The sequence below is a fragment of the Onychostruthus taczanowskii genome, unplaced genomic scaffold (assembly GCF_017590055.1).
Source record: "Onychostruthus taczanowskii isolate IOZ18803 unplaced genomic scaffold, ASM1759005v1 scaffold56, whole genome shotgun sequence".
NCBI classification, from domain to species: domain Eukaryota; kingdom Metazoa; phylum Chordata; class Aves; order Passeriformes; family Passeridae; genus Onychostruthus; species Onychostruthus taczanowskii.
Window position 1 is genome coordinate 806,649 of NW_024503235.1, and position 12,310 is coordinate 818,958.

A 12,310-nucleotide genomic window follows, 5' to 3' on the forward strand; every position below is an offset into this window, starting at 1 on the left:
CGCAGGTGCCTCCCCGGGGCCGCCCAGCCCGGCCCGGCCCCCGGCGCCCCCCCCCCCGGCCCGGGCGGGGCTGGGGGCGCCCCGACCCCCGGAGCCCCGGCACAGCCCCGCCGCCGCAGGTGCCTCCCCGGGGCCGCCCAGCCCGGCCCGGCCCCCGGCGCCGCCTCCCCGGGCCCGTGCGGGGCTGAGGGCGCCCCGACCCCGCCGGGCAGCGGCTGGGGGGATGGAGGAGTCTGGGATAACGCCCCCGTCTCACAGCGAGAGTTGCCAAACTTTGGGAACAGCCCCGGTTTCTGCGGCTCTTCGATGCCCAAAGGTCTCCCAGGCACTTCGGGAGACCCCAAGCACATCCAGCCCAAAGGGAACGAGTGGTTTTTGTCCACTCATCAGTGGAATCAAAAGGATCAGACTGGAAAGGAATCATCGCCTTTAACCTGTTGGCTTTATCCTGCAGAGAAGTGTGACCACAGTCCCTGTCTGGATTTTTCCTGTGGACATCACATTTTAGAAGGGGATCTGTCCCCTGCCTGGGCCTGATGCTGTTCCCATGGGAAGCCAGAAAACGACAAGAACAAGCCACAGCCCTCTTTCAGGCTCCATTTGTGGTTTAGGGTGGTCGAGCTGCTGTGCAGATGTTTCCCCCCATTCTCCATTTCAGCCAGAGCCACATGACCCACCTCCCTTCTAATGCAACCTGAAACAGGAGAAAACCTGCTCCTTACAGACTCCCACCTCCATATGGAAGGCAGCAGCAGGGGGGTCCTGATGGTCCATAAACATTTCCAGTGGATTTCTTGGGAAGACCAGAGTCCAGTTGGGCTGAAAAAGGAGGTTCTTGTTACCTTGCAGCTCTCCTTTTCCTCCTCCAGAAACATTTGTGCCCTTAACACAGCTCATGCTTCACTTTGGTGTCCACCATAGGCTGATTTCCACAGAGAACCCACAGAACATAACCACAGAAGCTTTTTCACCAGAAATCAGAGTTTCCAGATCTGATTATTTAGCAAATTTTTCGTACAGCTACAAAGACCCACATTAGTCACTTCCACCTCAATCCCACTGAAGCCCATGCAGCTCCTTCAAACCAGAGACTGAAATCCCGATTATTTAGCAGATTTTTCGTACAAAAAAGCTACAAAGACCCACATTAGTCACTTCCACCTCAATCCCACTGAAGCCCATGCAGCTCCTTCAAACCAGAGACTGAAATCCCAGCAGGGATTACTCACCAATCATCTTTCCAAGGGAATACATTTCCCTTGATTGATTTCCTTAGGATGACTGTCCCATCCTGCATAAACAAGCAGGAGCACGAGGCTCTCCTGGGAACAGGAGTGGTTTTCCAGCCACAAACCTTCCCTGGGCTGTATCTCTGGGGAGCAGAAGGGGCTTCTTTCAACAGTCAGCAACCATAATTGGGAAGAGGTATGAATGTAAGTTAATAAAAATAATTAATAACTCCATTTAAGTAGCACAGGAAGGGAGGCAGCAGCCCCTGTGACTGTTGGGCAGCACAAGTAAAAGCAAATGTGAGTTCCCAAAGCCTCTGTGACAGCAGAGAGGGAAGGTGGGACTTTCCCAAGGGTCTGTCCCTCACCAGGTCCTAAATTTGTAGCCCTTTACTATGAGCTAGAGCCACACACCAGGTTTATACACTGTTAAATGTATAAATACATTTGCATAATGGATAAATAAAGTTTATACACTGTTGCTATAAAGCTCTGCTGTCACCATCAGTGACCCAGCTTGCAGGCACCAGGCCTGAGCTTCCCCCATTAAGGGAGGACCAAAGGAGACTTTGGGATGCTCCATAAAAATCCTGATGAAGCCAATGGACATCAAAGGACAAAACATAACTCTGAATTAACTCCAGGCTTACTACAGCATTACCAAGCCCTAGGAAGTGACACAGCCTTACAAGGTGTGGAGTCTCACTGAATTTACCATGGAGCAGGTTTGGGCTCCTCCTGGAGCAGCAGCTCTGCTGGTTAATCTGCAGTTTGCCTGCCCCTGGCAGGGCACAGCAGAGCTGGAGTGTCTCAGTGAGAACAAAGAGGAAACAGATATCACAGCAGATATCAAAAACAGCTAAAAATTCATTATGATGGAGCTTGGAACTGAATTGTGAAATCAGGCCCTTGGTGATCTCCATGCACCCACAGCCTCAGAAATGATTACCAGACCCCCTGGGAGGGATGGAGGGAGCTGAGGTGACTGTCCCAGCAGGAGGGCACAGCTCAGCCTGGCTGCCCTCCCAATCCCTGTCCTGTGTCTGTGATCCCAACACAGAGCCACAGAGGACAGGAATTGGTTATTTTTATGTTTTATGTAAGAGCTAACCAGACTGCCAGAATGTCTTTCCCACTGCCTCACCCCAATGGTTGAAATGCTGCTGATGGTTGGAATATGTTCCCTTCACCAGGGAAATCAAACATTCCCTCTACAAGCCTGAGCATGCCAAAGTGTTACAGTACAGAGCTTGGTTCAGAGCAGGATTTTAACACATTAGGTAACATCTAAAACACAGTGTTTTCTACTTTCTAGGCCCTGCTCTTGTTTTATGGAGCAATCAGACCCTGTGACCCTCCCTGGAACAGTGAGTGGTGGCAGGGACAGCCCTGTGTCACACTCACTCACATCTCAGGGTCAGTACCTGCAGGAGGAGAAGTCTTTTATCTTGCTCTGCATTTTCTCCAAGGGGATGAAGCTTGGTTGGGGTCTCTTTCCACACCAGGAATCTCTCCTAGTGAGTTTTACACTGAGAGTGGAGCAAATAAACAAAACCCAGTAAGATTCACAGACCAGCCCTCTGTTCTGGGTTCAAAAGTATCCCTAATCCAAACCCAGACAAAAATGGAAATTAAACCTTTCAGGGAATAAATGAAGCAGTTGGAATTTTGTGCACAGGGTCTTTCCAGGAGACAAGGCAGAATGAGGAGCTGCAATCACAGGTTCTCAGATGTAATAAAACCAAAGTACTCCCATAACTGCAGAGCACAAAGAAACACCACACTGTTAGAAAACCAAAGTACTCCCATAGAAAACCAAAGTACTCCCATAACTGCAGAGCACAAAGAAACACCACATGTTTCAGCTGCTGCTCAAGGAGGACGTTTTAAAGGAATTTGGGGTATTTATTTATACAAAGTGCAAGCTCAGAAAGAGCTGAGTTGGTGCCTCTGTGCAAGCTTGCTGCTAAAAATAGCCCTCACCAGCAGGTCAGTGATTAGGAGAAACAGGTCCTGGTGGGGGGCACTGAATCATGGCATGAGGAAGAAAGCAAACTCCAGCTTCATTTCCCAAGGCAGGCTGTCACCCTGGAGTGGAGCAGAATCACTTCTGGTACTGATCAATGGCTTCATTAAAGCTTTGAAGCCTCTGTTTGGCTCCTCCTACCCACCCAGAGTGGTCTCAGGGATCCCAAATCCCTCCTGTGGGTCCCTGCCCTCCCCAGCTCCTGGGACATGGAGTCCCCATCCCACCTGCCCATGAGAACACTGAAGCAGACACCACCATCACAGATCTCAATATCCACCTTGTGCAGCATGGAACACAGCCCAAATCCCAAGTGTGAATGGCACTGCATTGTTTATTTGAAGTGTCTTTACACAATGGAAAGTGCTGGAATGTTGTTCCACATTTTACACATTTATACATCAACAACATCACACTGGATTCTCCTTATAAATCTGTTTCTGAAGGTTTTCCATTTACTCCTACTTACAGCAACTTCTACACTGGGGTAGAAATGAAATCATTGAAAAAAACAGAAACACCACAGAGAATCCAACCCAGACTTCTGGAATTTCAAAAATCCATAAGCCTGCTGGATAACACAGGTTTTTGTTGGGTTTTTTACCTTTGTTTTAATTCCATGGAACAGTGAGACAGTGAAGCTGGGCTTGGAGTGATTTCAATACCTGAAGAGATACATAAATATCACACCTGTGATAGATGGACAAACCCCATTTCCCTGCCTTTTTACTCTGTCCTATTCCTGTCTCTGGAGCACCTGCCTGCAGAATACCAGTTGGAAGCTGGTGGCAGGAGGGATCCTGAGCTAAAACAAAGCTAAAACCTCCACATCCATGAGAATCCCTGCCCATTCCTTTTCCCCTTGCTGTCAGTCAAGTGAAAACACTTCTGAAAGTTCAAGAAGCACATCAGGTACAACTGAAACACACTGAAATGAACCTGAAAAATCTGAATTTCAGAAAGATTTCTACATAGGAACATCAGCAGCCTGGTTTGTTCACAAATAATTTTATCTTTTTAAATAGAAAAAAAGAAGAATCTGTCTAGACTAAAAAAGTTTGGCTATAAAATAGCATAAAAGCACAGGAGCAGGTGTTGTTATACCAAGGCATATTTTCCTCCTACTAAAACACTTAACACAAGATCACAAAATCAAAGATCTGTATTCTAAAAGATGCATCCTGGTCTCAGAAGCAGCAGATGCTCTGTCAGACACACAGGAGGCCACACAGAAAAAGTTTTCATGAAAAACAGCAAACAAGGGCTGAAACTGCATAAAAACTGGCTAAGCCAGGCAACTGATTGTCTTTGAAAATACAAAACACATTGGAGAAGTTAACAATTAACCCTTGGATGTTTTAGCTCCTGCCAGGACCTAACAGTCACTGGATTTATTCAGAGGTGGAGGCTGTCCCAAGGACTGGAGAGGAATAAACATCCCCAGATTGTCAGAGAGGATCAGACACAGCACACTCAACCGCTGGATCCATATTTCACTCTACCACTGTCATTAACTCCTAATTAGGGGTCAGGGCACCACCCCAGACCCCAGAGCAGGAGTGTTGGTGATGGACTCAGGTTCCTCCTCTGGTGTTCTCCTCCCTGCAGTCACCAACCCCTGAATTCAGCTCCTCAGTGTATTTGTGCCTCATGTCAAACTACAAACATACAGCTGGTATTTCTGAGAAAAGCAAAGGTTAACCTCACCTCAGCTGGCAAGGAATCTGAGCATAGAGAGTGCATTTCACTTGTGTTTAACACTAGATTAACTGGAAGCTGTTGGACAGATCAGCTTTTAACTGCTGTACAAGGAACTTGCTGGAACCCACTCGTGACAGGAGGAGATTATTCAGCACTTGGAACATCACACTGTACAACAGAGAGCAAAGGGTGACATCTTAAAAAACCAAAACACAGCCAGACTCCCTAATTGTCACTATTTCAAGTCAGGTGGATTTGCTACACTCAGGGGGGACTAGTCCCTAAAATTAAAGTGCTTTTCAGAGCATTGGCATCCAAAATCTTGAACATGAGAGACAACTACAAGTCAGATCTGTTGTGACCTATAGCAGCAGCACAGACAGCAACACATGGACTCGCCGGGTGCCTGGAGTTGGTACCACGTGGAGCAGCTCAGCTCTAGCAGGGCATTGTCCCCCCCACCTCCAGGGCACACTCGAAGGCTTTGGAGTCACTCAGGATGGTGGGGGGCGGGTCTGGGCGCCGCGTCTGCAGGATCTTCTGCTTGGGGTTCTTGATCTCCTCCTCCTCCTCCGTCTCGCTCTCACACACGTGCACAACCACGCTGGGGGTGGAGTCAGTCCCTGCGTGCAGCTCGTACTTCTCCCCTGGGAGCAGCCGGCAAGAGGAAGGTTAAAAACACCCCCAGGAAAAGCACTTAGCTCAAAAACCCCTTCACAACTTCAACAATACAAGGAATCACTCCCTCCCCATCTTTAATGTGCTCAGCCTCCACTCTTCACCAAACCCACCCCATCTTTAATGTGCTCAGCCTCCACTCTTCACCAAACCCATCCCATCTTTAATGTGCTCAGCCTCCACTCTTCACCAAACCCTCCCCATCTTTAATGTGCTCAGCCTCCACTCTTCACCAAACCCTCCCCATCTTTAATGTGCTCAGCCTCCACTCTTCACCAAACCTCTGAAGTGCCTTAAAACAGTCCCTGTAGCAGTTACAGCACACTTTAAATACAGCCAATCTTTTAATTGACATTTAGAGGAAAGGAAGGATGTAAAAAACTCCCAGGAAAACGTCAGAGCATGAGCAGCAAACACATTTCTGAGTGACATCATTTGTGCTGTACATTTCTAAGACATTTGTAAACTAAAAGCATTTGAGCACATCAAGCCTCCCCATTTCCTGCTTTTCACAGAAAGCAAACACCACATTTCCCAAGAAGGCTTAGAAAGAGTTGATGATTAAACCCAAAAAGTCCATATTGGCATCCAGACATTCTTAATGGCTGGAGCTGCTCATCTGCAAGAGACTGAACTTCTCATTGCTCTGTTTTTCCTCAATCCTGAGGCTCTGACAGAATTCAATAGATAGGTGTGATGGAGCCACTCCCTCACAGTCCAGTCCTGTGCTACACTTTCAATCAGTTAAAAAGTAAAGAAAGTGATGGATCATTTAATTCAATTAAGAAACATCACATAAAAGAGACTCAGTTTGTTCTCACATAGAAGGACAAGTAGAAAAACTCCCTCAATAACCACTTTTGGAGGGAAATACCAAACAAAAGCAGGTATGTCCCTACCTGGCCCCAGCTTGGAGACAGCACAGAGCAGGTCATAATTGATCAGAGGAGTTGCATCTTCACTCTGTTTCCACCCCACTGGGGGAGAGGCAGGAGGGGAAATCAGGAACTGCTTCACAGGTTGTGGAGGAAGGAGGTAGGACTTGTCCCCAATTTCACTGGACACCTGCACCTGCAGGCAAAGCCAGGAGACAGACAGCACCAATATTAATTCCCTTGGTGCTTGGTTTATTTCCCCACTCATGCACATCCATGTCCTGCACTTAATTCAGCCTGGCTTTAAAAAACAAAACGGGTTCAGCTCTTTGTACAGCACCTCAGGGAGCTGCTGCAGCTCAGAGCCTGTGCAGGGGCTGCTGTGGGACCTGTGCCAATGCAACAGGCACAAAGCATCTCTTAGAAGGAGAATTTGGGATCCACTTATTTTGTTTCAGCCCCTCTGTGTGTCTGGGGAAGGTGGTTTGGTCACTGCATAGAGATTGTCCCAACCAATCTCAGCTGAAGACGAAAAACAAAACTGTGCCCTAAAATTTTGACACAGCTCAGTGTAGAACCATGAAATGATTTCAGATATTTCCCCGGAATGAAGCTCATGGGCAAAGGAGGAATAAGGGAACAAGGACAGAGGTACAAGGTCTCTGTGTCCCACTGTACCTGTGCAAAGTAGAGCTTCAGCTTCTTGCCGCTGAACTCGGTCTCGTGCAGCTCTATCCGAGCTCGTGCTGCTGCCTCGGGGTTGCTGAAGTTTATCCTCACCCTCCTGAAGCTCTTGAACTGCTGGAATGTCACCTGCTCATCATAGACTGTGAAAAGTGCTTCAAACCTTTCCTGGAGAGAAGCACAAACATTCTCACTCCGTGAAAAGATATTTTCCTTTACTCTCCTCTCAGCCCAAATCACCTCAGCCTGCACATTCCACACCTCCCTCCCTGCTTGTAAATCCACACTCAGGGCAGCACAGCTTTGTCTCACTGGTTGCATCTGAATCCCGAGAGCAAACTGATGTGAATGAGCCCAAAAACTCTGAATACACCAAGTGCCACCTAGCGAGAGCTGCTCAGTGGTGCAGCTGCACTGCATTGTCATGAAAATCGATTTCATGGTTCTGAAATCCAATTAATAACTTTCAATTATGAAATTCAATTAATTTACCAGCTCTCTAATCCACAAGAGACCTCATTTACAGATTTTTTTCCCCTCAATTACAATGTGCCTTAATACACTGAAAATCCAGACAAAAACGTTCAATGGAACACCGAGAACACCTCACACTCCTTCCCCCTTACCTTCTCCTCCTGCACCTCGAACACAGCCTCGTGAACACTGCAAGCAAAGAGTGAGGTAGGCAAGTCACTGAAATCCATCATCTCTTCCAAATCCTCTTCATTTTCTCCAAAAATCATCTGCTCCTCCTCCTCCTGGTCGCTGCTGTACAGGTCTGACTGGCTGTCGCTCCAGGACTTCACGGAATCCCTGAGCATCCTTCCCCCCCAGCAGCTCCTCAGGTGCCAGCTTCCAGCAGGGCCCTGCCAGCCAAAAACCCAAACCCAAACGTGAGGATAGCACAGCTTCCTGCCCCACTGTTACAGGCAGATCATTCCACAAAGAACAGGAATCAGCAAGGAGTTTGTTCTGTCCCCCACGAATCAGCAGCACCACCTCCCCCTGCTGAGGATGGAGGGAGGGAGGACTCTGCTGCTCCATCCCAGGGAAGATAAAGTCACCCCATCAAGAAAATGCAATTTCTCCTCCCTTTACTCTGACAGGAATCCAAAATGACAGCACTGTTCTAGAAGCTTTTCTCCATGACACGCTTTACAGTGAGCAACAATTTCTTGTTTAATAATTAAAACCATTTCCTGGGTAATCAGAGCAGTCCTCTGGTAGCTGAAAAAATAACTTTATTTCATCAATGAGAGCACATGGACAAAGTTAAATGCCCTCTCCAAAGCTTGTCCAAAACCTAAAATCTCCTGATGGCAGGAAATGTCCTTTTCCTACACCTTTCCCATAGGTAGGAGTACTTACAGGAGTAGACACATCAAGGAAGACAAAAAAATGCAAATAAGCAAGAGACTAAATAAAAAACATCAGGGAGAGTATTTTTTATACAACAGAAAAGATTTTACTGGAGTGGACCTGCCACACTGCAAAACTCTTGAGGTTATCACACTGCTCTTAGCTGAGAGAAAAACAGGTTAATTGCACCAGATCTGCATTTGGAGGGTGATGATTTGTGACACAACACTAAAAGGAGGTAGTAAATATATGATGTTTCATTGGCAATGATCTCATTTGAATATTTGCATAATGAGGGGGGATTAACTGGGTTAATGACAGTGGCTGCCCCAGTCACACCATCCCAAACCCATGGGGATCTCTGCCCAGCGTGGCAGGAAGGATGGAAATTTGGGAGAACAGGCAGCTGGTGGAAACCTCAGTTCTTGTGCTTGCTGATTCATGCAAGGAGGGAAGAGAAAAGGAACAAAAATGCGCCAACATGGTGAAAACAAAAGGCACCATCTGGCTCTGAGGAGGTCTGGGCTCATCCAAACAGCACCAGGACACACACACACACCCAGCCAAGCTCTCGTGGACTGGGAGCAACATTCCAGCCTTGGCCTGGTTTTGGTCCCACATTCCTGAGGGATCAAACCACCCAGCCCACAAACACTGCTCCAGCACCTGCTTTTCTGACAGCCCAGAGGATGGGGGGACCCCCAGCAAGGACAGAGCAACACTGGCAGAGAAAAAGGAGAGTTGGGAAAGTAAACTGAAATACTTGGATGAATGGTGAATCAAACAGGGAGTGAGGAACACACAGAGAACTCGAGATTTGGTCAAGTTGGGGCTGTCTGAGCCTCACTGAAAAACAAAGTCAGGGAAGCAGTGACACAGAGTTCTTCTGCAGACAACACTGGGCTATAGAAGATACTGCAATTATTTTGAATTTCTTTCTTTTTTAATTAAGATTTCATCATGGTTCTGTTGTTTTTAATCATAAACCTCATGGTTAATTCTATTTCCTTTCTCAGATAACTGATTTTTCATTCCTTCACCCAACAAGGACAGAGCAACACAGGCAGAGAAAAAGGAGAGTTGGGAAAGTAAACTGAAATACTTGGATGAATGGTGAATCAAACAGGGAGTGAGGAACACACAGAGAACTCGAGATTTGGTCAAGTTGGGGCTGTCTGAGCCTCACTGAAAAACAAAGTCAGGGAAGCAGTGACACAGAGTTCTTCTGCAGACAACACTGGGCTATAGAAGATACTGCAATTATTTTGAATTTCTTTCTTTTTTAATTAAGATTGCATCATGGTTCTCTTGTTTTTAATCATAAACCTCATGGTTAATTCTATTTCCTTTCTCAGATAACTGATTTTTCATTCCTTCACCCAAATCAATTCAAAACACCTGATTACTGAGCAAGATGAGCATCTCCAACAGCCCCCTGACATCAGGATGAGACAGGTGAGACTCAGGTATGAATATTAATTAAGAAGTACAGTGAGTAACAGCCCTGTGAGAAGTGATATTTGAACAGACTGGGTAGAACTATTTACTGTGCAATTATTAGAAAGCATCAAAATCAGAAGAAGGACACTCCAAACTTGACAGGTACAGGAATGTGCTTATCAGTGCAACAGCCAAACTGCTCTGCTTCAGGAAAAAGGGAATTTCTTCACTTATCTCCTTGGAAAGGTGAGAGATTCCTATTCACAAATTGTTTGATGTGAATATGATATGCAAACCTAAGTTATTTATTACAATCGGCTTATTCTTATCACAGAATTAACAGCAATAGAATTATAAGCAATTTCATTGCAATACTCATTAGCAAACTGTTGGATCACTCACTCCCTCGCATATTTCAGATTAAACAGCACAATTTCAGGGATCCCAAGAACTAAAGCCACTGGGGTCAGTCAGACCTTTCACTAAATCCTTTCTCTGAGCATTAACACCTGCTTATCGTTTAAACACCAGCTGACAGAGAAATGCTTATAAACAAACTCCCCAAGTCCACAGAAGGCTAAAAATCATGTGAAATGAAAGCAAAGCAGCTCCTGCCGTGGGGAGCTGTAGCTCTTCACCGGCACGGGCAGCACCGGGGAGTTTTCCTTGGCATCCTCTGGAGCAGCAGCTCATTCCCAGTCACATCCCACCGCTCAAGGAACGGCGTGGAATTTCCACAGGAGCAGTTAAATCTGCTCTGACAGGAGCACAGGAGAAAATCCTCCCGTGGGCGGGTGGGGATGCCCAGAGCAGCTGGGGCTGCCCCTGCATCCCTGGCAGTGCCCAGGCCAGGCTGGACAGGGCTGGGAGCACCTGGGACAGTGGAAGGTGTCCCTGCCACGGCAGGGCTGCCACTGGCTGGGATTTCATCCTTCCCACCCGAACCATTCCACGATTCCAAACGCTGCGGCTGATCCCGCAGAGCCCACGGAGCTGCCCTGGCTCAGCGCGGCGGGACAAACCCGGGGCGGGGCCCGGAGCCTCGGCGGCGGATATTCTTTAATTCAAAACCCCAAACGTTCCATCTCCGCCCTGAGAGAGGATGAAAACAACTTCCCCACCCGCACCCGCGGCACGGCCCGGCCCGGCGGCGGCTGCGGCGGTGCCGGGGCTCAGCTCACCTGCGGACGGCTCTGCCTGAGGGGCGGCGGGGACGCGCAGTGTCCGTGTGGGGCGGCGGGAGCGCGCAGCGCCCGCGGGTGTCCGTGATAGGCACCGGGAGCGCGCAGCGCCCGCGGGTCCCGGGGCGGGGGGGCGGCGGGAACGCGCCTGCGCGTGCGTGTCCGTCCCCCCCCCCCCCCCCCCCCGCCCCCTGCCGGGGGGGGGGGGGGGGGGGGCTCGGCCTGCCCCCCCCCCCCCCCCCCGTGCCCGGGAGCTGAGGGGTGCGTGAGGGGGGTCGGTGACCCGGATGGAGAGAGGGAAAGGAGGGGAGGAGAAAGGGAGGGATGAGGGAAAGGGAGACGGAGCGGGAATGGAGAGGCGGGAGGGAGTCGGGGCTCTGCGCATGCCCCGGCCGCGCTGAGGGGTCGCGGCGGGTCCGGTCCCCTCAGGGGCCGCGCGGTCCCGGCCCCGCCGCCGCCTCCCCCGGGACGTCTCAGGGGAGCCCCAAAAGCGCTCCGGGGACGCTTTGGGCCGTGTTTACACGGCACTGAGCCAGCCATGGGAGCACACCGCCCGCTGGGCCGCGAGGAGCGGCTGGCCAGGCTCCCTGTGGGAATGGCTGAGCTCGGAGCGATGAGAATTTATTTTAAAATGCTGCAAATCGCTCTCGGAGCAGCTTCCGGGCGAGGGGATGGCGGCTGCTGTGGAGGAAGGAGCTGCCCAGAGAAGCTGGGGCTGCCCCTGGATCCCTGAAGGTGTCCAAGGACAAGCTGGACAGGGTTTGGAGCAGCCTGGCACAGTGGAAGGTGTCCCTGCCATGGCAGGGGTGCGATGGGATGAGATTTAAGGTCCCTTTCAACCCAAACCATTCAGGGATTCTTTGATTCTTCCCCTGGCATCAATGGGGATGGCTCTGCCATCAGCCTCGGACAGCTGCCAGCTGGGAACAGTGACAGTTTGTGTCCTCCTCGGAGTAAACCACAGCTTAATCCGGCCATGAGATGGTTTCAGACAGCCGTCATCTGAGCTGGGTGACACATCAGTGCCTGTGCACGTTTACCTCTCTAAAGAAAGCACAAACCAACATCCTTTCTTTGGTTTTTCACAAAAAAACTACACAAATCTATTGAGTTTCACTGACAGTAATATCGAGTTCA

General features: G+C 49.2%; 1 protein-coding gene and 1 long non-coding RNA gene across 2 annotated transcripts in view; one reads left to right on the forward strand and one right to left on the reverse strand.

Annotated features, from left to right (window-relative positions):
- Window positions 1–10,008, forward strand: part of LOC121342801 — a 21,376-nt gene extending 11,368 nt beyond the window's left edge. Inside the window, exon 3 of the long non-coding RNA XR_005953608.1 lies at window positions 9,908–10,008. This is a non-coding gene — a long non-coding RNA (uncharacterized LOC121342801). The remainder of the gene's footprint in view (window positions 1–9,907) is intronic.
- Window positions 3,525–11,338, reverse strand: RCAN3 (RCAN family member 3). The gene is made up of 5 exons (XM_041417454.1): window positions 11,174–11,338; window positions 7,820–8,059; window positions 7,188–7,361; window positions 6,534–6,705; window positions 3,525–5,603 (listed from the first exon to the last, which is right to left on the reverse strand). The coding sequence occupies exons 2-5, from the start codon at window positions 8,012–8,014 to the stop codon at window positions 5,395–5,397; spliced, it is 750 nt and encodes a 249-aa protein (XP_041273388.1). The 5' UTR covers window positions 8,015–8,059; window positions 11,174–11,338; the 3' UTR covers window positions 3,525–5,394.
- Window positions 11,339–12,310: the final 972 nt, after the last annotated feature.